This window comes from Manis javanica, chromosome 4, assembly GCF_040802235.1.
Source record: "Manis javanica isolate MJ-LG chromosome 4, MJ_LKY, whole genome shotgun sequence".
NCBI lineage: Eukaryota > Metazoa > Chordata > Mammalia > Pholidota > Manidae > Manis > Manis javanica.
The window spans coordinates 139,978,395-140,003,138 of NC_133159.1; the positions used below are offsets into that span (position 1 = coordinate 139,978,395).

Genomic DNA, 24,744 nt, shown 5'->3' on the forward strand with positions numbered 1-24,744 from the left:
AAGCTCAGGATCATCTCAGAAATGGAATAGTACATGGGTCTGGAGGGCAGAAAACAAGCCCACTCTGCCATTCACAGGCCGTGTTGCCTTGAGGAAACTGCTTTACCTAGCTGCGTTTTCTTTTTGGTAAAATGAGACTGATAGTACTTGCCTTATCAGGTGTTGTGAAATGACATGAGCTAAAGAAGACAAAATGTCCAGTGCCTGGAGTAGCCCCAACTTCATTTTCCATAAATGCTTATTTATCCATGATCTGTTTGATCAGACACATCCTTGGCTGGGTGGATAACCCTCCATTGTGTATTTAGGGTAGGGTAAGTGGGGTAGGGAGAATGCTGGTAAGCTCCTGGAGATCTTTTTTTTTTGTAATCACAAAAACACAGTTTCCTTTCTGGATTCATCTCCTGGTGCATTAAGTCTCCCCAAGCTGGTCTTCACAGTATTGTAAATTGGGTGACTATTAACCTGTTGGACTGGATTTGATTCCTAAGTCTTCTGCTAATTCACTGTTCCTGGGCAGATGCTCCCTGTCCCCACCCTCAATCTCCCCACGGCAACAACTGGCCTAGCTCCCCACACCTTTAGTCTGTCATGAAAAGTAGGATCCCTTTACTCAGAAGATGCCCAGTGGCACAGAATGCCTGATTTTAGGCCCACTGTCAGGGGCCACAGACCACCTTTAAGTCCTCCCACCACCAAGAGGAAGTGATCCTCAGAGTTTCCAGCTGACTTTTTCTGTTTTATAGTTAGAGGGGAGTGTGATTTTGGGCAATCTCTTTGGGCCTCAGTCGGCTCAGCTGTTAAATGGGAACACCAATCCCTCTGTGGTAGGCATGTTGTAAGGCTTAGTTGAGAAACAGGCATACAGGGCCTCAATAATTGTACAGAATTGTTCCTATGATTGAGCTAACCGCTAGCGGGGAGGGGGCACACTCAACGGTGTTTTAAACTTTATTTTGCCCCGGGATTTCCTCTCCCCGGACTTACACCCTCACATGCTAGCGTCACGGGGAAAACCGAGGCAGTCCCTCCCCACCCCCTCCCGCGCATCCAGCGGCGGGGGATGCGACTAGAGGGCTAGGCCTGGCCTGAGTGTGAGCGCGGCTGGGGAAGGCTGAGCAGGCGGCAGGGGCGGAGCCCCGCTCCGGGTCCGCGGCTTCTCACGGGCGGGGCTGCTGCAGAGAATCTCAGCTAGCAGAGCCCGAGCTGGAGCAGCGCTTTGTTCTGCTTGCTGCCTCCTAGGCCCGCCGGCGTCTGGGCCCATCCCTCACCTGCCCGCTCCTTCCACCCTCCCATCCTCCGACATCTGGACCTGCATCCCCTTCTCCAACCGCTTCGTCCCAGATCCTGCCCTCAACCCTTCCCCACACTTCTCGTTAGGGCCATTGCCTGGTACCCTTCTATCCATCCTTCCCTCCTCCATCTCCTTACCTAGGGCCCCTCTCGCGGACTCCCTTTTCCCAAGGTCCGGGTCACCCTGCCCGGCCCCGCCCCTCCAGGCCGGGGATGTTCCCCGCGGCCCGGCGCCCATGGTCCTGACGCTGCTCCTCTCCGCTTACAAGCTGTGCCGCTTCTTCGCCATGTCTGGCCCACGGCCGGGCGCCGAGCGGCTAGCGGTGACAGGTCCTAACGGAGGCGGAGGCGCCGGCCCGTGGTGGGCTGCGGGCAGCCGCGGGCCCCGGGAGGTGTCTCCCGGGGTGAACACCGAGGTGCAGGGCGCCCTGGAGCGTGCGCTACCGGACCTGCAGCAGGCACTGTCGGAGCTGAAGCAGGCGGGCGGCACGCGGGCCGTGGGCGCCGGCCTAGCCGACGTTTTCCAGCTAGTGGAGGAGGCCTGGCTGCTGCCGGCCGTAGGCCGCGAGGTCGCCCAGGGTCTATGCGACGCTATCCGCCTGGACGGCGGTCTCGACCTGCTGTTGCGGCTGCTGCAGGCGCCGGAGCTGGAGACGCGCGTGCAGGCCGCGCGCCTGCTGGAGCAGATCCTGGTGGCTGAGAACCGGTGAGGGTGCTGCGCGGCTGGTGGGGAAAGCGTGGGATGCTGGGGGGCCGCAAGGGCGGTCCAGTGCTTAGGGCTGTCGTGTGACTCGCACCGTGCCTTTCCTGCCTCACCTCACCAAATCCCTGCACTATACCCCTGTTGGGGATCAGCGTGTCCATTTTACAGATGAGGAAAAGGAGGCTTGGGAAAGTTTAATGAGGTGCTCATCCTCACACAGTGAACTAATGGTGCAGTCAGAGTTCGCTCCCAGGGTGTGGGGTGAAGCATGACGGGAGGGGAAGAATGGAGTGGTGGGAATTGGCCCCTGTTCTGAGGATGGACACGGGAGCCTATTGTCAATGCCCCACTAAACCCACAACCCTCCGCCCTGTAGGCCTGGCAGCCCTCCCATGCTATCTTATCTCTGCCACTGAGAGAGGAAGAGAACACAATGCCCATAACTGGCAGGGGTTGGAGGGCCTTTCCCCTCTTCTCTAAGCTGAAATGAGTGCTGGCCTAAGGGCTACTTTTCCCCTCCATGCCATCCCCAATCCACGTTTTGCTTCCTCCTTCCTCATTTTGGTCCACATAAGAGGCTACACATGATCTTATTCTGTGGCTGCTAATGGGAAACAGGTTTTCTGCTGGGATGAATGGGTGGAAGAAGGAAGAAACTGAGGTGTGGGGCTAGGCAGCAGCCAGAGTATGTATTCTCTACCCCTTCCCCACATAGTGCCAAGATACAGTAGGTGGTGTCCAAATGAGGCCTGGCAGCCACTCTGTTGTTGCCTGCCTCTTGGGACCCCTGAGCACTTACTTTCTCTCCATTCTGATGCCAGAGCGGATCAGACTGTCACACTCTAGTCTCATGCCGAATTCTCTGATCCTTCATGTTGAGAAGGGTTTTGGAAGGGTCACTTTCAGCTCATGCAGTTCCTTTTTTTTTTAAATTTTTTATTAAGGTATGATTGATATACACTCTTGTGAAGGTTTCACATGAAAAAACAATGTGGTTGCTACATTTACCCATATTATCAAGTCTCCACCCATACCCCAATGCAGTCACTGTCCATCAGTGTAGTAAGATGCCAGAGATCCACTATGTGCCTTCTCTGTGATACACTGTTCTACCTGTGATCCCCCACACCATGAGTACTAAACATAATACCCCTCAGTCCCCTTCTCCCCACCTCCCCACCCATCCTCCCACACCCTTCCCCTTTGGTAACCACTAGTTCATTCTTGGAGTCTGTGAGTCTGTTGCCATTTTGTTCCTTCAGTTTTGCTTCATTGTTATACTCCACTGAGGGAAATAATTTGGCATTTGTCTTTCTCCGCCTGGCTTATTTCACTGAGCATAATGTCCTCCAGCTCCATCCATGTTGTTGCAAATGTTAGGATTTGTTTCTTTCTTATGGCTGAATAGTATTCCATTGTATATATGTACCACATCTTCTTTATCCATTCATCTACAGATGGACACTTAGGTTGCTTCCATATCTTGGCTATTGTAAAAAGTGCTGCAATAAACATAGGGGTGCATATGTCTTTTTGAATCTGAGAAGTTGTATTCTTTGGGTATATTCCAAGGAGTGGGATTCTGGGGTCAAATGGTATTTCTATTTTTAGTTTTTTGAGGAACCTCCATATTGCTTTCCAGAATGGTTGAACTAGCTTACATTCCCACCAGCAGTGTAGGAGGGTTCCCCTTGCTCTACATCCTCGCCAGCATTTGTTGTTCTTAGTCTTTTCAATACTGGCCATCCTTACTGGTGTGAGGTGATATCTCATTGTGGTTTTAATTTGCATTTCCCTGATGATTAGTGATGTGGAGCATCTTCTCATGTGTCTGTTGGCCATCTGAATTTCTTCTTTGGAAAACTGTGTCTTCATATCCTCTGCCCATTTGTTAATCGGGTTATTTGCTTTTTGGATGTTGAGGTGTGTAAGTTCCTTAGATTATTTTGGATATTAACCCCTTGTCGTATATGTCATTTACAAATATATTCTCCCATACTGTAGGATGCCTTTTTGTTTTGTTGATGGTGTCCTTTGCCATACAGAAACTTTTAAGCTTGATGTAGTCCCATGAGTTTATTTTTACTTTTGTTTCCCTTTCTCGAGGAGATGGGTTCAGGAAGAAGTTGCTCATGCTTATATTCAGGAGATGTTTGCCTATGTTGTCTTCTAAGAGTTTTATGGTTTCATGACTTAAAATCAAGTCTTTAATCCATTTCAAGTTTACTTTTGTGTATGGAGTTAAACAATAATCCAGTTTAATTCTCTTGCATGTAGCTGTCCATTTTTGCCAACACCAGCTGTTGAAGGGGCTGTCGTTTCCCCATTGTGTGTCCATGCCTCCTTTATCATATATTAATTGACCATATATGGTTGGGTTTATATCAGGACTCTCTAGTCTGTTCATTGGTCTATGGGTCTGTTCTTGTGCCAGTACCAAATTGTCTTCAGCTCATGCAGTTCTCACAGTGTGATGGATGAGGATTAGGAGTGCTTTCCCTGCCATTTTTTAAAAGTTAAAAAAAAAATCTGTGGATGGTGGAAATGAGACAACTTTTTAAAATGCATGAATGAAGCAATTAAAGTCGGGAGACCAAGTTAGGGTTCTGCTTGTTCAGAAAGTCATTAATCTCCCATCCAACATCTGGTATCCTAATAAGGATGGGCTGTAAATTTGGAGGGCTAGCAAACAGAGTGGATGCTCACTGAATGTGGTGGTCCTGGGTTGGCGGGTGTGCCCTGCAGGTCTAGTACATGGGATGTGGCGGCTTTAACTAGAACTCTTGGGGAATGGGGGAGGCCAACACCCTAGGAAGAAGAGGGTTGCAAGAGGCAAACTGCACTGGTATTTTTCAAGGTTGAAAATAGCAATTCTCACCTGGTTCAGAGTTACTGAGAGAGGAGTCACACTAACCAATGCCCCTGGTCCCAAGGAAAAACTTCCTAGAGCGGGCATCACTTCAGGACCAAGGACAGAGCCCAGGGCTCCTTGAGTGGAGCTCGAAATCCTTCCAAAGGGCAGAATCTCCTCACCTCTCTGTGCTGCAGGGAGGAGGCTAGAAGGGAGAGAAGGAGGCAACACCCTGAGAATTTGTGTTTATGAAATGTTTTCCTTCCTCCACCAACCAATCTCCTCTTAAAGATGATTCTCCCATCAGCGAACACACTACCTCTGTCATTCCTTTTCCTGCAGCTCTCCTCCAGGTTGCTGCCATACCCACTGTCTAGGAGCCTAGGTCACATCTTCCCTCACCCCCAAATACCAGGAGACCCAACAGGGTGGGGCCCCTGAGCTTGGTCCCAGGACACCCAGTGAGGGCCCCATCTGACTGCTAGCCCTCTAAATTCACAGTCCTTTCCCATCAAAGGACCATAATGAGGTTAAATGGTTTAACTAAGAGAGGGTAAATGGTTTCCCCAAGAATACACTGTGAATAAGTGGAGAAGACAGGTTTTTTGTGAAAAAACAACAACGAAGAAACCAATGCACATAAATTCATTCAAAACATGCAAAGGTACAAAACAGTTACACACTTGGAAGTTCTTTTCACCCAGACCTCCTCCTTGGAAGCAAACCAGTGAAACAAATTTCTTGTATGTCTTTCCAGGGAAAGCCTATGCATATAGAAATATTTGCATATATGTGTATATTATGTATATATGCTTGTATATGTGTAGGTATGTACAATTTCCCCTACTTTGGAGCTGGGATTTGAATCCAGACCCACAGCCTCTCAGATGGCAGAAGAATTGAGAGATGAGTGAATAGTTTTCAACCACACAGTTCAGGTTATGTAAAGGTGCCAAGTGCTAGATAAAGGCAAAGCTTCTGTCAAGACACATGGAATAAAGTACCCTTTCTGAACTGATGTTCCTGAATAAGTCTTTCCCTTCACTCATCCTCAAGAAATGAGGGTGTTGGGTTAGATGATTGCTTAAGCACATCCTGGTTCTGATATACACAGTTTATGTAGTCAGGTTGTTTGGAAACACAAAGTAACCACAAAGGATCTTGAGCTCTGGGGACAGACAGATATAAACTCAAATGCCATCTATGCCTCTCACCAGCTGTGTAACCTTGGGCATGTCATATGACCTCTGAGTTTTGGCTTTCTCATTGGTAAAAAGGACAACTGTCATTGCTGGCTGCCTGAGTGCTTGATTAGGATCCATCTGTTCCTTTGGACTGCAGAAAGCTCAGAAATTAGCTCAGCAAAGCTGTGTTGGCCTTTTGCCATATTCTGGGTTCAGCTGGGCCCTGCAGTGGATACAAAGTCGCAAGTACTGTGGTCACTGTGGTGCTCACTGGACAAAGACTCCCTAAGTCTTTAGGGTTAACATCACCTGTGGAGGACGTCACTATGGAAGTCAGGAAGATAGGAAACTTTCATCTCTTCCTGGAGCACGGCAACTCTTCTGCCTGCCCTGCTGACTTCCAGGCTCTCTCCCTTGGATCTGTCCTCTCACAGCAGCCCGAGTGACTTTCCTAAACCCACAAAGGTCAACCCCTCTCCTGAAGGCTTTCAGTGGGTCCCCATTTGCCACCCAGATAAAGTACAAATGCTTTGAGATGGCTCAAAAGGCCCCCAAGACTCTCTCTTCACTCTCCCTGGTGCTGTCCACCTTAGTCACTTGCAGTGGCCTGGCTTCACTTCAGCATGGCTGAGGTGGGGCAGGTCCCCAAGTGTACCAGCTCTCAGCTACGTCCAAGCTGTGGCCTACATCTATGCCTAGAATACAGCTTCTCCTTCTTCTCTTGACTAATGTCTGCACTGTATTTCTGACTAAATTTGTTTAATATGTTTAATGTGTATCTTTCAATATGGTTAATGTGTATCTTTCTATCTGTATTCTGGTAAAATCTTTATTCTTGTTTTGTGTGCATACATTTTTAATTTACACAAATGGCGCTGTTACATAACACATTCCATTACTTACGTTTTCCCACTTAATGTTATGTTTTTAAGATCCCTCATGTGGCTGTTCCTTGTAACTGCTCCTTGACCCCCAGAGCAGGCACCTGCTCATGTTACCTCTCCACTCTCCCAGGCTTGACACTGCACTGGGCCCAACTTTCCCCACTACAAATAACACTGCAGTGAGTGGCCTTGTCCACATCCTCTTGTGGATCTGTGTGACCATCTCTTTGGGGTATAAAACCAAGAGCCCCAATTTCTGGTTCATAGGGTGTGTGGCTCCTTAATTTCACCCATTCATCCCGGCCTGCTCTCCAAATTGGCTGCCCAAGGCTGCACCTCCACCTGCAGAGCTTCAGGGCATTCGTGGCCCTACACCTCCCCAACCTTCCATACTGCATAGCTGCGGCCTTTGCCTACCTAATAGGTGTAAAGTAATAGCTATTTTACTTTTAGCTTCTCTGATGACTAACAAATTAGAGCATCTCTTTATTTGCTTAACATTTTGGATTTCCTCTTTTATAAATTGCCCATTTATGTCCTTTGCCCATTTTCTATTAGATTTACTGCCCTTTTCTTGTTGATTTTATTACTTATTTATTCTACATATATGAATCCCTTGTTGGTTTTATATTGCTCCTTGTTGGTTTTAGACATCTCAGAGACCTCTGGCCTTCTTTCCATTCCTCAAATGTGCCAAGCTCACCAGCCCTCAGGGCTTTTGTCCCTGTTGTTCTCTGACTGTTATGCTCTGATAACTCAGAGGCAGGAGTCTCTGGGCATTTAACTCTCGGATGTCCCCTCCTCAGACATATCCCTCCACCAGGCATCCTCCATGGCATCCCTTGGTTTTGCTATCATTATGGTCATGTCACTGTCTTGTTCACACATTGTTTCCTTGCTTATTGCCTGTCTCCATATCAGCTGTGTATAAGCTCCAGCCCCTCTTAGTCACTGTTTCACTTCAGCCCCTAGCAGAGTGCCTGGCACATGGTAGGTCCTCAAGAAATGTCTGTTGAGTGAATGCATAAATACATCCTAATCACTCTGCATGGAGTGAAGAAAAGTTTGAAGGCAAGGCTAAGAGTGGTGTACTTCCAAGTGTCAGTTCAAATGATGATAAGAAGTTAACATATATTGAGTCTTTCCTATGTGACAGGCACTGTGCCAACCACTTGACATGGATTGTTACATTAGTTCTCACAGTAATCCTATGGAATACATACTCTTTTTAGCCTATTTGTGAGATGAGGAAACTGAGGTCTAAAGACAAAGGAAGAAACCCAAGGCCCCACAGTTACAAAATGGCAAATAAGAAACCAGGACCCAGGTGATCTGCTCCAGACCTAGGAGTCTTAACCACTGCACGTGCCGGTTCTCCTGGGGGGAAGAGGGACTGGTGTTTGAGAGGGCAGCAAGAGAGGAAATGGGTTAGGTCAGGATGGCACACCTTTGTAATAGGGGAAGTGAGGGCAGGCGGGGAGGTGGGGAGGCAGAGAGTATAATGCTCTCCCTCGTGTCCTGTATGGCACTAGTGAGGCCTGAAGAGGTTAGGTGACCATCCCATGGTCCCAAGGGAGCAAACCAAGCACCCCAGGCCGCGGACTCTCCACCGTCCCCCTCCCACTTTCTCTCGGCAGGGACCGCGTGGCGCGTATTGGGCTGGGCGTGATCCTGAACTTGGCCAAGGAGCGAGAGCCTGTGGAGCTTGCGCGCAGCGTGGCAGGCATCTTGGAGCACATGTTCAAGCACTCAGAGGAGACGTGCCAGCGGCTAGTGGCGGCGGGCGGCCTGGACGCGGTGCTGTACTGGTGCCGCCGCACGGACTCGGCGCTGCTTCGTCACTGTGCGTTGGCGCTGGCCAACTGCGCGCTGCACGGGGGCCAGGCGGCGCAGCGGCGCATGGTGGAGAAGCGCGCCGCCGAGTGGCTCTTCCCGCTCGCCTTCTCCAAAGACGACGAGCTGCTGCGGCTGCACGCATGCCTCGCCGTGGCGGTGCTGGCAACCAACAAGGAGGTGGAGCGCGAGGTGGAGCGCTCGGGCACGCTGGCGCTCGTGGAGCCGCTCGTGGCCTCGCTGGATCCCGGCCGCTTCGCCCGCTGCCTAGTAGATGCCAGCGACACAAGCCAGGGTCGCGGGCCCGACGACCTGCAGCGCCTCGTGCCGCTGCTGGACTCGTCGCGCCTAGAGGCTCAGTGCATAGGGGCTTTCTATCTCTGTGCCGAGGCTGCCATCAAGAGCCTGCAGGGCAAGACCAAGGTGGGTGCGGGTGTGCAGTAGGGTATGTCGGGGCTTAGAGAGCGTCTGGGAAGGCTTCCTAGAGACTTATTTCAACTGGGACTTGAAATAAACACAAGAGGTAGGCGAAGCAAGGAGAAGGATGAGGAGCTAGTTTTTCTGGCCTTGAAGGCAACACCAAGTTTTTTAAGCAAGGGACACTTGTGTTTTACAAAGATCACCCTGGCTGCTGAGTGGAGATGAATCGGCAAGTGGGAAGCAAGGGGCCCAGATAGGAGGCCATGATAAGGGGGCAGAAAGGTGAAGGTCGGGACTAGAGCGTGGCAGCCGAGGCAGAGACAGAATTAGGACTTGGTGGATGGCTGAGTGAAGGAGAGAGGAGAGCTGTGGATGACTCCTGGCTTTGGACCTAGGCAACCCAGTGACTGATGGCACCCGGTACTGAAATAAGGGGAACTGGGTGAGACAGGTTGGAGTGGGGGAGGGGAAGGTCATGAGGGCTGAGTTCACTGGGAGAGATTGGGTTCGAGGCGCATGCGCTGGGGAGCTCCAGGGGGGCATTTTGTCATTTGGGTCTGGAGGCCAGAAGGAAGATGAATATAGAGACAGAGGCCAGAGGCAGGACATGAGCGTGTCAGCCAGATAACTCCCAGCTGAGTCCCTAGAAGTCATGTGTGGGGGTGTGATCTGAAGACTCTGCCCTCTGCTTTCACTTGGTATGTGCACTTGGGTACCTGGCTTCCCCCTTGAGTCTCTATATGCCTCATTTTTTACACTCTGAAAAGTGGAAGGAGTCAACCACAGCAGTAGTTCTTACCCTGGATGTGGGACTAGTGGGATAGTCAAATTATCAAAAGTTTGTGTTTTTTTTTTAAATGTTACAGAATCAGCATAATCCCTATAATGTCACTCTCTCTCCTTTGCATTCCTCTGGGGGTTTAGGGTTGGGGGTTTCGGGTTGGTGCACAGGGAGTGATACACACCATTGGACCACCCTGTCTGTACCATTGCTGTCATCTGGGGCTGCTCAGAGGACTGTGTCTCACAGGTGATTGTCACTTCTCATGTGTGTTCCCACATATCAAGAAGACTGTTGTGTTAGGGGGTCTCTGAAGCTTCTTCCAAGGTCCAGTGTTCTAGGAGCTTCTGATTCTGCTCTCTGTGCCCCAGAGTAGAGTCATGGGAGGACTGGCTTTACAATCAGGATATTCTGCTTTGGGAGAAGAGATTTGAAGGGAAGTAGAGAGCGAGAACCCCAAGGATTGGGTCTGGGCAGCAGCCATGACCCCACCTCTGACAATCCTTTCCCAGCAAGACCAAATGAGCGTAGTTCAGTAAAGACATAGTGAGCCCCCATTCTGGGCCCTGCAGTGTGCCAGGTATGGGACTCCAGGGATGACTAAGACATGACCTCAGTTTATTGCAGTGAAAACTGCATTATCAACTAGCAACAGCAGTGTTCAGAGTGTGGTACAAGGCCTAATTGGAGGAATGGGCAAATGGTGAGGAAAACAAAGCAGGCTGCATGAAGGAAGTGCTAATCAATTTGGATTCCAGTGGATGAATAGGATTCCCACAAGCAGGCTGGAAGGAGTAAGGGTTTGGGAACACCATGGGCTGAGGCTCAGAAGTGGGAGAGCCTTTGTGGGTGGGTGTCAGGCAAGTGTGGGTTTGTGAAAGGGAAGATGAGTTAGGAGTGGCAGGCAGGGGCTGCACTGTGCCACACATGATCCCAGGGCTCAGACTTGATCCCAGGGCAGAAGGCAGCTGCAGAGGAGAGACAGGAGGAGAACCTACCTGGTCAGGAGTTGAGATCGAGTTGCAGGAGGGGGAACCTACAGGATTATTGGATGAAGGCAGGGCTAGGGCAGAGGTTTGGAAGAGGCTGGCGAGCTGTTGGATCCAAGATGCCCTTCCCCCGACCCTCCGTAGGTATTCAGCGACCTTCCCCCGACCCTCTGTAGGTATTCAGCGACATTGGCGCCATCCAGAGCCTGAAACGCCTGGTTTCCTACTCCACTAATGGCACCACGTCGGCGCTGGCCAAGCGCGCGCTGCGTCTGCTGGGCGAGGAGGTGCCGCGGCCTATCCTGCCCTGCGTAGCCAGCTGGAAGGAGGCTGAGGTCCAGACGTGGCTGCAACAGATCGGGTTCTCCCAGTACTGCGAGCGCTTTAGGGTAGAGCCGCGCGGGGCCGCCTCCTCGGGTCGGAGCCCGAGCATCCCTGAGGGCGCGCGGCCGCTAGGGGGCGCCCTGCACAAGGCTACCATGTAGCCTTTTGGGGGGTGGAGAGCCCGTGCTTAGCCATTTTAAGGGTCAATCGGCTCTGATCTGGGTTCCATCCGCCTGCTCCACCGCCGTCTCCAGTTCCCCTCCTTTGCATCTTGTGCTTGGAATCCGTGGGCTAAGGAGGGGAGCCCTTCCTTAATCTGACCCCTCTGCAGGAGCAGCAGGTAGATGGCGACCTGCTTCTGCGTCTCACGGAAGAGGAACTCCAGACCGATCTAGGCATGAAATCGGGCATCATCCGAAAAAGGTACAGAGCCTCCTGCCCACCCGCCCCTCTAAACGCCCCCTCTGCCACTAGCCAGTCCAGAGTAAGGACCTCAGCGACCTTTCCTCCCTGGGGTGCAGATTCTTTAGGGAGCTCACGGAACTCAAGACCTTCGCCAACTACGCTACGTGCGACCGCAGCAACCTGGCTGACTGGCTGGGCAGCCTGGACCCGCGCTTCCGCCAGTACACATATGGCCTGGTCAGCTGCGGCCTGGACCGCTCCTTGCTGCACCGCGTGTCCGAGCAGCAGCTCCTGGAGGACTGTGGCATCCACCTGGGTGTGCACCGTGCCCGCATCATCACGGCTGCCAGAGGTCAGCCTGCCCATCTGGGACCCCAGCCCTGCCCTGGCCCCAGCCCTGGAGGGGCGAGGGGAGACACCTGGTAAGGCCTCAGAGCCTCACTGTGGATTTGAGCACAAATGATGTGCCAGACTGGACTCTGAGGATGCAAAGATGAATATGTTGCTCTTGGCCCTCAGGAAGTTCCCAATCAGAGGTGGGTAGAGTGTGGCAGTAAGGGCAGTATGTAAACAGCGGGAGGCATGCCCAGGACTCCAGTGGGAGCCCAGAGGAAGCACTGCCTACCCTGTCCTTTAGCAAACGCCTGACCATGGCCAGAGGACACCTGGGGTGGGGGGGCAGGGCACAGGGCATGTGTGGGGGTTCAGCAGACAGACAGTCCAGGCAGACGGAGTAGCATGTGGAAATAGGTAAGACAGAACATGGAGGGGGCACATTCGGTGTATGGGTAGGAAGATAGAGGGACTCATCCTATCAGTCAGCAGCTTACAAAGTATGGCTTCTGAAGGTGCTTTAGGAAGGTCTTGAGGGCTGAGTGGATTCTAGGGCTCTAGCAACCCTCTTTATTTACTCATTTATCTTAATTTACTATTTAGCTAATGTTTATTGGCAAATATATATGGCAGGTCCTATACTGTTTTTAACTGATATTACCTCATTAATCTCTACATGCATTGTATGTAATGGGAGTTAATTTTTTTTAAAATAAATTTTAAGAAACATTTTAAACAATAAACAAAGTATAATTTCATTTAGAAGTGTCCAGTCTGAAGAGGTTCAAAAAATGCATACCTCTGTATAATTACCATCAAGGGTGTTAATTTTAAAGATGATGAAACTAAGATAAAAAGAATCTAAATTTCCATGGTTATAACTCATTAAATAACTGAACTGGGACTTGAACCTCTGTCTTTCTGCTTCATAAATAGACAGATATTGTTACTGAGCATTAAGTCTGAATATTGTAAGAAAATGGATTCTTTTCATTCATCCATTCTTTCAGCAAGTATGTACTAAGCTTCTACTAGGGACAAGGGGCTGGGCTTTGGCCCCATTCTTTTGCTTCAACCAAAGCATATTAGCTTCTGTCATTTTACATTGCAGGTCTCAGTAAAACCCCAAGATTTCATTTTTTAAAACCAGGAGAATGCTATTGCGAAAAAAGGTTACAAATCCCTTCAACAGTGATTTGGAAGCCATGCCTATTTTTAAAGTGGGGCAATGACACACTCAGACTTAGATTTTAGAAAGTCTGGTAGCTGTGCAAACAGCGTATACAGGGCAAGTATGGATTTGGGAAGACCACTGAAGAGGCTGGAGTTGGGGGCCTAGACAGAGGGAAGGCACTGGAGCTGGACTCTAGGACGTTTAGCAGGAAGAGTTCACAGAACACAGTGCCTAGCTCTGAGCTCTGCACGTCCATGAGGACAGGATTTGTCTGTTTTGCTCACTAATGTATCCCATACACTAAGGATAGTGCCTGGCACACTTACTAAATATTTGTTGAATGAATGAATGAGAAGCAGGGGTTTGAGGCCAATGCCCAGGTTTCTGGCTGTGGTAGGAACTAGAAAGGAGGGGGCCAGAGGAGAATTTGGGATATGCTGGGTTTGGAGAGCCTGGGGGCAGCTGGGTGTGCAGGTCTGGAGAGGGCAGGGCTGGAGGTGTGCATCAATGTCCTTGCAAGCACAATATCTGCTTCCTGAGAGGGACTCACCAATAGTTAGTGGCCTTCCTTCCTGTAGGCCCCATCTCTCTACCTCAGTGACCCTTTTTGGAGCAAGCCTCTGTGCCTGGGCTAGCCTGAGAACTGTGGGAGGGCAGGAAATGACGAGCCTCATGGTGAATGATGAGGAGGGACCACCCTCACCAAGCCATGTCTCATCCTCCTCAGAAATGCTACACTCCCCACTTCCCTGCACTGCCTGCAAACCTAGTGGGGACACCCCAGATGTCTTCATCAGCTACCGCCGGAACTCAGGCTCCCAGCTGGCCAGGTGAGGAGGGGTGGGCAGGTAGCCTGCGGCCTTGGGGCAAGCCCAGGGCAGTGACACAGGACCTCTTCACAGCCTCCTGAAGGTACACCTGCAGCTGCACGGCTTCAGTGTCTTCATTGATGTGGAGAAGCTGGAAGCAGGCAAGTTTGAGGACAAGCTCATCCAGAGTGTCATGGGTGCCCGAAACTTCGTGCTGGTGCTGTCAGCTGGGGCACTGGACAAATGCATGCAGGACCGCGACTGCAAAGACTGGGTACACAAGGTAGGGGCTGGCCTCTGTGGTTCCAGAATTGGCCTGAGGCCGGGGACAAGGTCCTCCTCCCATTCCTTCTCATCTACACACCCCAGCAGCCTCCATGGCCCAGCTGGCAGTCAGGAGCCACAGTTCCGATTGTACTAGGACTCTAGCAAATCATTTAGACTCTTTGAGCCTCAGTTTTATCATCTACAAAATGGGGATAACTTACCTGTCCTGTTCACCTGGTAGGATTGCTGTGAGAGTCAGAGAAGAATGAAAATGCTTTGGAAAATGATCTGTGAGGGAAGGGGGCACAGGAGAGCATAGTGACAGGCACAATAGAATCATTAAGAGCAGAGAGCTGTGGGTTTGAATCCTGGCCCTGGCCTTATGTAACCCCAATGACCTTCATGTCTATTACTGTGAAGTGGGATAATTATAGTACCAAACTCCCTAGGATATTGTTATAAAGATTAAAAGAGCTAAAATTTTTGAAGTGTTTAGCAGAATGCCTAGTTTATGAATTTATTATGCATACTTACCACTGTTTATTTCACCATTGTATCTTCAGTGCATGACACACAGTAGAAACTCTTTGAATATTTGCAGAATGGATAGATGGATAGATGGATGGATCCGTATCACATGTGCAAGTTATTAATCACTAATCTGTGAGTAGGAATTGGGGCTAGGGCTGAGGAATGCAATAGTTATCTGACATGGGCCCTTATCCTTAAGCAGCTAAGGAGACAAGAATATGCCCAGAATAACTAGATCATATATAAGTTGGGGTCAATGCTGAGCTAAATGAGCCTCTTACTTGCCATAGAGGTACGGAGAAGAAAGAAAACACTGAGGTCTAGAATAATCTGGAAAGGCTTCATGGAGGAAGCAAAATGTGAGAAGTGTCTTAAGAATTTAGGTAAGTGGAAGGGAAGGCATCCCAGGCAGGGGAAACAGCAAGAGCAAAGAACAAAAATAGGGCTAAGAAGGGTGCCAAACACCTACATGAATCACCGGTATTGCTTTCTCCATCTTACAGATGAAGAAACTGAGGCTCGGAGAAGTAGAGTACTTTTTTCCCATGGCCACACTGGTGTAGAAATCAGAAAAGCTGGGCTTTGAACTCCATCCATCTGACCCACAGCCCCTGATCTTTCCCAGGACCTGACTGTGTTCCATGGCACAGATCGGAGTGGTATGAGGAGAGGTAGTGGGACAGGGCTGGAGTCAGCTGACACCAGAGATGACTGTATCTCTTCCCAACTCTACATTCAGTGACATCATATTGCTAGCTTGAAATCAACCATGGTGAGAGTATTTACACTACAGAAATCGGTAGATCCTTCAAATCAGGGTTTTATTTGTTCATTTGGCTGCAAACCTAGCGGGGGTTTTTTTTTTTGCCCCCTGGCGAGCTGGTTGTTAAGTATCAGCATACCACTGACTGTAAGAACTATGGAACCAGGTTGTGTCTAAAGGCTGGGAGAAGACCTATACTTATAACACTGGGAAAAGGGACCCCATGAGGGCAATGATGCCAGAACAGTGGGCTTTAGGGAGAAATTCTGACACTATAGAACAGTGTAGATTGACAGTGGAGAAGAGGGTGTGTTCATGGCTGAGTACTGGGCTTGGTTTGGGGAGGAGGTGCTAGGCCAAAGAAACACCCTGGAGGATTATGACTGATGGCCTAGAGCAGGTGCAGGTGTCCTTCTGAGAGAAAGAGAGGAGTGTCTGTGAATTCCATGAGAGCGCAGACCTGGCCTTGTTCACTTTATCTCTGATGTCTAAAATCATGCAAGGTACAAAGTAGGCTCTGAAGAGTTTATAGAATAATTGAATGAATGACTAAACAGATGAGTGATTCTGGAAGCTGAGATAACTAGGGAAAGTGAACATTTCCACTAGGTTTACCAGGTCAGACAACTTAACTCTAGTTAAGTTTTCATTCTAAACCAGCTAGGTGATATTGAACAAGCCATTACTCCTCTCCAGGCCAGATTCTGAAATGGATTTGGTGCTAAGTAATTATTGATGAAGCAAATGAATCTGAAACAAATGTCTAAAGGTTCCTGAATGCATTTCTGCAGGATCATAATTCATCCAAATTCTCAGCAGAGAGGCAGAGGGCTTAGTTGAAAGAGCCCAGGACTTGGAATCTGAAGGCTTGAGTCAGAGGCCTGGCCCCTCCTGGGATGGACATGTGTGTAAATTCGGAGCAGGTCCCTCTCCTTTCTGGGCTTCCTTCTCATTCATAAAATGGAGAGGTTACCCAGAAGCCAGTCAAGGTCAAAGTCATGCAGGTTCTCTCCCCAGGAAGGATCTGCTCCATTAGGGTGCTTGGCACCCATCATTGTCCCAGCAGACTGCAAGGAGGGAGGAGGCAGGCAGAGTGGTGGGAGCCTTTACCTTGGACTAATCCCAAAGGCTGCCTCATCCCTCCTGGGCTGTTTTTAGTGCTTAATTGCTTCTGGTTTTAAACCTCCTTTCCCCGAAGCCACATTTAGTGAGTAATCAATATGGAAAACCACAAGTGAACAGCACTGAACAGTCCAATCCCTGTGGCTCCCCCTTGAAATGAAAAAAAAAAAATTCAATAAGCATTTACCAGAGCACCCACTAATAGTAAGTAGTATCCTCAGGACAACCTTGTGAGGCAGGTTTATTATTCCTCACTTTACAGAGGAGGAAATAAATAATAACACCTATGACTTATTAAGCATGCATTACATGCTAGGTGCTGTTCTGACCACTTGCCATGGGATAATGCAGTTATTCCTCCCAACAGTCCTACCAAATTGTCTGCCACTAACCCTATTCTATATGTGAGAAAACAGGCTTTGAGATCTATTCTTTTTGCCTCTGGTCACAAAGCCTATGTCAGAGACTCGAGGTGAACCCAGATCTGATGACTCCAGAGTGCTATGCTATCTTGTCTCACTCAGCCATCCTGCCATCCAGCCATGCACTAAGTATTTAGCAAGGGCTGACTGTGGGCAGGGCTTTTTGAAAGATGCTGAAATAAAAGGTGAGGGGGAAAAAAACCTCAGTGTAGTCTCTGCCCTTATCCCTGATGCAGAACACAGATGTTTAATAAATTACCCATTAATTAAATTTGAAATTGTAGCATGTGCTGCAGAGCCTATGAAAGCCTATGACAGGGGAATCTGACCTGGTGAGGGAAGTGAGGTCCGGAGAAACTGTTGATTGAGCTCAGATCACAAAAATAAGTAGGCATTAGCTAGGTGAAGGGGCAAGGAAGAGTATTTTAGACAGAGGGAACAGAATGTGCAAAGGCCCTGTGCTTCTAGGGAGATGGCACATCGAAGGGGCTGCAAGGTCTGTATGGCTGGAAGACAGTGCAGGGGTAGAGTCTGAGAAGCAAGCCATAGCCAACCACACAGGGCCTTCAGACCACATTAAGGAGTTTGAACTTTATTCTAGGATCCATTTAAAGTCTTGGAGAGTTTTAAGTAGCAGGTGACAGGATCATATTTGCATTTTGCGAAGAGTAGCTAGGTGAAGGGTCACCATAGAGAACAAATTAGAGGGGGCAAAAGTAGATGAGGAGAGACCTGATGGGGGATAAAGATAAGTGAGGTTGGAGCAGGACAGTGGTGGGATGGAGGCAGAGAAAAGTAAGTGGATTTGAGAAATAAGTAAGGAGGATAATTGGCAGGTCTCATGATGGATCAATTTTGCTGCAGTAGGTATGATGTTTTTCTTCTAACACCAAATTGTGTGAGGTTTTTCCCACATCAACTACCAGTTCTCCAACTCACCATCACGAACTGGGTGTCCCACAATTCAGTTTGATTCTGGTACTAACTACCCAGAGCCAGTGTCAGACTCCGCAGGTTGAAGGGTACAGCCCCATTAAGTCTGCCTTCATTTCAGATGCCAGTCAGAAGTCCCAGGTTCCTAAGCTACCTGCACTTTTATCTGACTTGATTACAAATTCAGGGGTTCCTGTGACCAACCCCTCAGGGTCAGTAATTTGCTAGAATGACATGCAGAACTGAGGAAAGCATCTTACTTATTACTGGTTTATTATAAAGGACACAACTCAGGAACATCCAAATGTAAGATGCGCAGAAGGCAAGGTATGGGAGGTGGGTGCATGGGCAGGGGAAGCACAGAGCTTCCATACCTAGATGTGTTCACCAACCCACCCCATCCTTAGTGGCTTTTATGGAGGTCTCATTATGCAGGTGTTGCCAAGGGAGATCTCTCTGTGTACTAGGTGAAACCTCAGCCCAGACAGGGGAGGATTCTTGACTCTGAGAAAGAATTCACAAACAGGTCAGACAAGTGTAGGTAGGGAAGGAATTCATTAAAGCAAGATAGAAGCGAATGTCAGCAGGTGTGCAGACAGTAGAGCGCAAGGAAGAACAGAGGGAGGAAAGGGAACTCCTGCTCGACATGGGGTAAATCCCTTGCCAACTCCTGGAGTCAGGGTCACCTAGTGTCCAGCGTCTGCTTGAATCTGCACAGCATGGGAACTAGGCCCCTACCACCCCAGGATTTGGGGGAGCCGTGGAGTGAGATTATGTTCTGAGAACTTCCACTTCCCTACTGGTCCGAAATAAAACAGGGAGAGAGAAAAGGACTGTTAAGACTAGAAAGCTGAATGAAATAGCAACATGACAGACATTTACCAACGGAGGTAGAAGTCAGCAAGTTCGTCTTTATCACAGAAAAGAGTACAGAGACAAGTGCAATTGGCTTTTGCAGCAATAAAGTTTGTTTGATGTCAGACAGTACACACTCAGACAGGAGGGTGGGTGACCTCAGAGAGTAGGCACATTTAAGGGTTTAGGGTTTGGGGTTTTATAGGGCCTTTGGATAGGGGTCGGCATCAGGCATGATGTATACACGTGATTCATAATTCCTTTGAAGTTTAGTTTTAAGAATATGGTTATATAAGTGACTGTGTTGATCCAGATCACAGCATTCCTTATCCACATAGGTTCATTCACACTTCGGGGATCTGTTTCTTGTCCTGGTTACAAAGTTACTTAATTGATTAAAGGGCTGGAAGAAGAAGAACAGCATATTGATTAAGTTTAAGAATAAAATGGGCCTTTTTTGCAGGCTAAGTAGATTTTACAATGGCAATGATCCTTGTCCCACTTCCATGCTCTTTCTCATAAGTATGCATGATTGTCATTGGCCATTGGTGACTGGACTCAGTCTCTGGCCTCTCTCCCCTCCCTAGTGGCCTGTGTGTTTTGAAGGGTGTGTCTGTGTAAAAGTTTCAACCCTGTAATCATAGCTTGGTCTTTCTGGCGACCAGCCCCTGTCCCGAAACATCCCTACCCTCCCATCCCAGACATCTGGAGATTCCAAGGGTTTTAGGAGCTCTGTGTCCAAAGCTGGGACAAAGAGCAGATACTTATTTTTAATTATACCACAAGGGGTGAGAGAGAAATCAAGATAGATTTCAGGACCAGCACCCCATCCTGGGCTCGGCCTTAGGTTATTGGCCCTCCAGGCATCTGCCTGGCCCCAGGATCCCTGACTTGGGGACCCAGGTCTCTTCCCCCTCCCCTCTCTTTCTCCAGGAGATTGTGACTGCTTTGAGCTGTGGCAAGAACATTGTGCCCATCATTGATGGCTTTGAGTGGCCAGAGCCCCAGGCTCTGCCTGAGGACATGCAGGCTGTGCTCACCTTCAATGGCATCAAGTGAGGAGCTGGGGACAGGTACTCGGGCCCCCCAGCCAGCAGCTCCCTCTGCCCAGCCCCTGACCCACCAGCCTCTGTGCCCACAGGTGGTCCCACGAGTACCAGGAGGCCACCATCGAGAAGATCATCCGCTTCCTGCAGGGCCGCTCCTCCCGGGACTCATCTGCGGGCTCCGACACCAGTTTGGAGGGTGCTGCCCCCATGGGGCCGACTTAACCAGTCCCTAGTTCCCAAGCCTGGCTGTGACCCCTGTTCCATTGTCCCTTCTGAAGGAGCAGCTCCTCAAACTGGCCTCCCTGGGCTGAGACAGCATGGGCCCTTCTCAGGAAATGGCTCTCCTGTCCCCTGCCCTCTGGCCCACCTCAAACCCAGTGTCCTCAGTATCTGGAAAAGGAAGGGATGCCAGGAACTGTGAGTGGTTAATAGTTAAGAGAACTCCCCCAGGTCTGCCACCAGAGTCTCTGTTCAGGTGTGGTAGAGTCACAGAGATGGAGGGTTGGCTGCACACTAGTCCGCCTCCTGCCCTGACAGCAGCCAGCTTGCATAGGGGTAGGCAGGCAGCCTCTGATGAATTAGGGCAATGCCCAGCCCTCTCAGCGAAGCAAGGGCCTGGGCCCAGGAGCCACTGGGGGATGAGAATCCAGTGATGGCTCTCCAGCTAGACCATGCCTGCCTCCTGGGCTCCCCATTTCCCACTACCCTGTGACCTTGCCCCTGCCACCACTCAGTGCCCTTAGCCACCTAGCTTGGCCCCAAGTCCTCTCCCAGCCTTGCTGAGGCACAGCCTCCTTTGCTCATCCAGGGTCGGGGGTGGGCTGAGCCAGCCCTCACTCTGGCTGGTCTGCAGCCGTGGCCAGCTTTGCTACACTCACTGGTGCACATGAGCCCCTAGCTGGTCCTCGGTCTGGGCAGGGGAGGCCACATCTCAAAGGGCAGCTAGCCACCCTACCAGTGCCTCGGTGCTGTGCTTCAGGTTCCTGCCTGGTCCAGCGCAGCTGGCTTCCCAGCCCACCCAACGCTTCTCACTCACGTGCTCAGGGGGAGGTGGGGCGAAGCAGCCCCCTGTGGCGGTAGCAATAGCCTGGGCCGAGAACCTGCAGCTCTGTGGGAAGAGGCCTTCCTAGAGAAGAGCCAAGTGCAGTCCAGTCACCTGGGAATTTTGCTAAAATTTCATTCAGGAGACCTGGGGTGGGCAGGGCCTAAGTTTCTCCATTTCTAGCAGCTTCCTGAATAAGCCTACACTTTGGTCAAGAAATGACACCTTAAATAACAACACTGAAACAAACCCCTCTCAAATCTGCCATTTCCCCGACACGCCACTCCATGGTCTTTGTGATCGTCAGACCAACCCTACCTGGTATCTCCATTTTACAAGAAGGAATTGAGTGAACTGCCCAGGTTCCAGGTCACAAGTGGCAGCCCCAGGGTCCAGACTCGGCTCCTGGTGCTCAGTGCCTGGTCCCACTGCCAGTGAGACTGCTCTCTTGAGTATCCTGGAGGCTGGGCCCTGGGCAGGACTATTGTTCCACAGACACCCAGCTTCTCTCTTGCTCCTAAGAACCCAGCAGTGGGGGATAGGTTTTTGCAGTGAGAGGCTAACCCAGGGGCTTTATCAAAATAAGTGGGCAGGAGGGTCCCTCTGCCCCTTCCTCCACTAGGGTAGGAGAGCAGGAAGGTATCCTACCCCCAGCAAAGCCAGGCTTCAGCCCCTGGGGTCAGCTGGCAACTGCCTCTTGCCTCCTGGGGTAGGGGCTCACACTTTAAAGCTGGCTCAGCCGCCAGAGCCGCCTCCTCCAGGTCCCTCTTCGCTCCTGAGCCACAGTCAGAAAGTCAAAAGTCTCACTCCAGGCTTGGGATTCCTTCCTCCTAAACTCCCCTCCCGGCCAAGATCCTGTCTGTAGCAGATCCAGCCCAACTCTGGCTTTCACTGCACCCAACCCTCCTTCCTTCATGCCACATGAGTGCCTGCCAGGGCCAGGCCCTGGATACAGTGGTGGCTGAGGCAGACCGGACACTGCCCTCACAGAGCAGAGACAGTACCAATACAGCATGATCAGTGTCCCCCAGGGGGAGCTTTCTGTCTTTTTGTCTCAAATCAGTCCCACTCCCTCCTGAGGTCCCCCACTGGCTGTATGCAGGGAGGTTTCCTGGCCATTCCTTCTGTTCAGTTCATTCTCCACTCCTCCCAACACCCACCCCACCCCCGGTCATCTGGGAATCACAGCCCGACCTCCAACCCCATCAGAGCAGCAGACGTGATGCTGCTGCCCACCCACCCGGCCAGGGCAGTGTGTCCAGGGACTGCCTCCCCTCCTGCCGTGACAATCACTGCCCACATCACAGCTGGGATGGGCGCCTTGGCCTGGCCCCCCAGGGCTGGTCCTGAAATAGAGGGCTGAGAAACAGCCTCTCCCCTGCAGCCTGCTCTGACGGTCTGTGGGGTCAGGGTTTTCTGCTCAGCTGGTCTAGCTGCGGCCCTCAGGTAGGGGCTGAGTCAGCTAGGTCCCTGCTCCATGTCACTGCACCCCTCCCCAGGGACCAACAACTGCTCAGGGACACTCAAAGGTCAAAAGTCCAGCCCCAACTCATTCATCCTTCCCTTCGGCCTACAGAGAGGCATCTCATTCTAGAATGTATGAGATGGGAAGGATCTGAGAACATTATCTAACCCAACATTTCCTAAATTGTCCAACCACAATCAGATGATTTGGGGCATTGCTAGCCTAGCCCTTCATGGAGGAATCTGGAAACAAGCCAGGTTGCAGAGGCCACAGCTGACCCTGGGCCACCCCCATTTACCTGCATGACTTCCAGCCAGGTAACTGGCTGGCAGGTCAAGTGAAGAGAGAATGAGGGTAGAAATGGCAGCAGGGAACCAAACCCTCTGGCCAATTATGGTGGAAGAACCAAGTTAACAGCTGTCTTGGATCTGCTCAGGGGCTTCTGGCATTCATCAAAGCCAGTGCCTTCACACTGAATCTGATTCCACCTTTCAGCTTCAGGGCCAGACTTTCCAGGCCCCTGGTTCATTTCACACATGGTGGCCATATCCAGGATTCTGTTGGCCTACAGATGCATGCAGGATGGTCTCAGCACACGGCCCTGCTGAAATGCCTAGCGATGGGAGATGTGGGCAGCGCTGAGTGATAACAAATGCTGATTCTGCTTGGGCTGGTGTAGCCACGAAGACCAGTACAGGTGCCTTGAGGGAGTGGATCTCTGACCCTGGAGAAAGAGTGACCAGGGCTCTGCCCTGGGCCTCTGCTGGCCAGATCCAAGCCTGGAAGCCCTTCATCTCCCAGCAGTTCAGGAGAAGAAAATGGGCAGTCAGACTTCCGCCCCATACCAATTTCACAGCAGTTCAGGGACACCTGCCAGCCCAGCAGCTGCTATCTGACCAGTTGTGGACAAACTGGGAACAGGAAAGCAGGGTCCCACAGCTCAATGCCTTGGGAGCCAGAAGGTACACTTCAGTGTGACTATATTGATTTATTACAATTGGCACTGCTAAGCCCAGGGAATTGATTCCCACCCAGAGGCAGCAGCAAGCCCCACCCCTCTGGAGGGATCCGGGCCCCATCCACCCACAACCCTCCCTCCCCAACAGAGCTGGCACTGACCAGGTATCCCAGTCATCATTAAAGAGACTGGGATCTATGCAGTTCTGGCTGGAAAGGGAGATGCCAGCTGTTATGCTTCAGCTGGTCCCAAAGCATCACCTCCATCAGGACCTCTCCTCACCCCCAGAGGGTTCTGTGGCTGATGGCACAAAGGGTAAGCAGACCCCTGTTCCAAAGGCTTCCCACTGCCTGCCCTGGTCTAAATCCTGCAGTCATAGGCCACCACATCAGCAGGAGAGGTGGGGGCCTTGGTCTAGCTTGACTACCTTGTCTGAGGGAATCACTGCCCTCTGTGGGGGGCTGCTGGTGTTCCCGTGGGCTAGAATCCCACATGCATACTTCCAGTCGATGAGTGTTCACGTCACTCCCTTTGCCCTCTGTCCTCTGGTGTGGCCAGATCAGGGTGAGGATTAGCCTTTTCCAGTATTCTGTGAGAGACCAGAGAGAGGGTTCAGATTTGACATGGGGGACCCACCCCCCCACTCCTGAAGAAGTGACACAGGCCTTCCTGGATGGGCTGTTACAGGTATCCCCCTCCGCAGGCGGAACAGTGGAAGACCAGACAATGTCCAGAGACACAGGACTCTGGACAGTGACTCTGAAGACTATGAGGGTAGAAGTCAGTGGGTCAGGCTAGCTTTGGCCCAGCCACAACCGGCCAAGGTAGAGCTCCAGGCTTGCCACCATAGTTCATCTGTAAAGTGGGAATGGAATGGGACAAGGGGAGCTGGGGGAGAGAACACAGCCCTGACAGGAAGCAAGCCTGCCCTTTTTCCTGCCACCCCTCTTCCTTGCCCTTGGGAAATGGCTCCCAGAGGACTGGGTAGCCATCTGCAAGGGGAGAGTCAGGCTGGGGCTGAGACACCCACAGGGAAAGGGCTCCAGGGATAAGCCTGCCATTCCTGGTTGTAAGAAGAAGAGGAAAGCTGAGGGATAAAGGGCATTATGAGCTTGGTCAGAGCCATGCATTACCCAATCAGAAGGGCTGGGATGAGGAGAAGGCCAGCTCCCAGAAGAAAGGGGAATCCCTTCATGAAGTTGAGAGTGGCTGGGTAGAGTGAGTTGAAAATGCCAGAGGCTGTCAGCATGGCCAAGTTATTCACACAGGCCACAGCAGAAAAGAGAGCACCTGTGAAGAAACAAATATCCTTTTTTGAAAGACCTAGATTCAAATCCTAACACTGGGCATGAGG

General features: G+C 50.7%; 2 protein-coding genes across 6 annotated transcripts in view; one reads left to right on the forward strand and one right to left on the reverse strand.

Moving 5' to 3' along the window:
• SARM1 (sterile alpha and TIR motif containing 1) lies at window positions 1-20,224 on the forward strand. 3 transcript variants are annotated; one of them, XM_017660019.3, is made up of 9 exons: window positions 1-1,999; window positions 8,553-9,171; window positions 11,115-11,327; window positions 11,594-11,685; window positions 11,784-12,019; window positions 13,902-14,004; window positions 14,077-14,266; window positions 19,810-19,931; window positions 20,018-20,224. In XM_017660019.3, exons 1-9 carry the CDS (start codon window positions 1,530-1,532, stop codon window positions 20,145-20,147), a joined length of 2,175 nt encoding a protein of 724 aa, XP_017515508.1. In that variant the 5' UTR covers window positions 1-1,529; the 3' UTR covers window positions 20,148-20,224. The 3 variants fall into 3 exon arrangements, with proteins under 3 accessions (XP_017515508.1, XP_017515516.1, XP_036858124.1); XM_017660027.3 differs by having other exon boundaries at window positions 11,115-11,273; XM_037002229.2 differs by lacking the exon at window positions 20,018-20,224 and adding an exon at window positions 14,814-14,913 and having other exon boundaries at window positions 19,810-19,934.
• The window catches only part of SLC46A1 (solute carrier family 46 member 1), an 8,270-nt gene continuing 3,609 nt past the window's right edge, over window positions 20,084-24,744 (reverse strand). For 2 of the 3 annotated variants that reach the window (XM_017660067.3, XM_017660057.3), the window contains exons 4-5: window positions 24,524-24,680; window positions 20,084-23,979 (exon numbers count right to left, since the gene is read on the reverse strand). In XM_017660067.3, the coding sequence (XP_017515556.1) occupies window positions 23,913-23,979; window positions 24,524-24,680 (224 nt within the window). In that variant the 3' untranslated portion in view covers window positions 20,084-23,912. Of the gene's footprint in view, window positions 23,980-24,523; window positions 24,700-24,744 lie in introns of all 3 variants that reach the window. The other variant, XR_001853077.3, reaches the window with a different exon arrangement.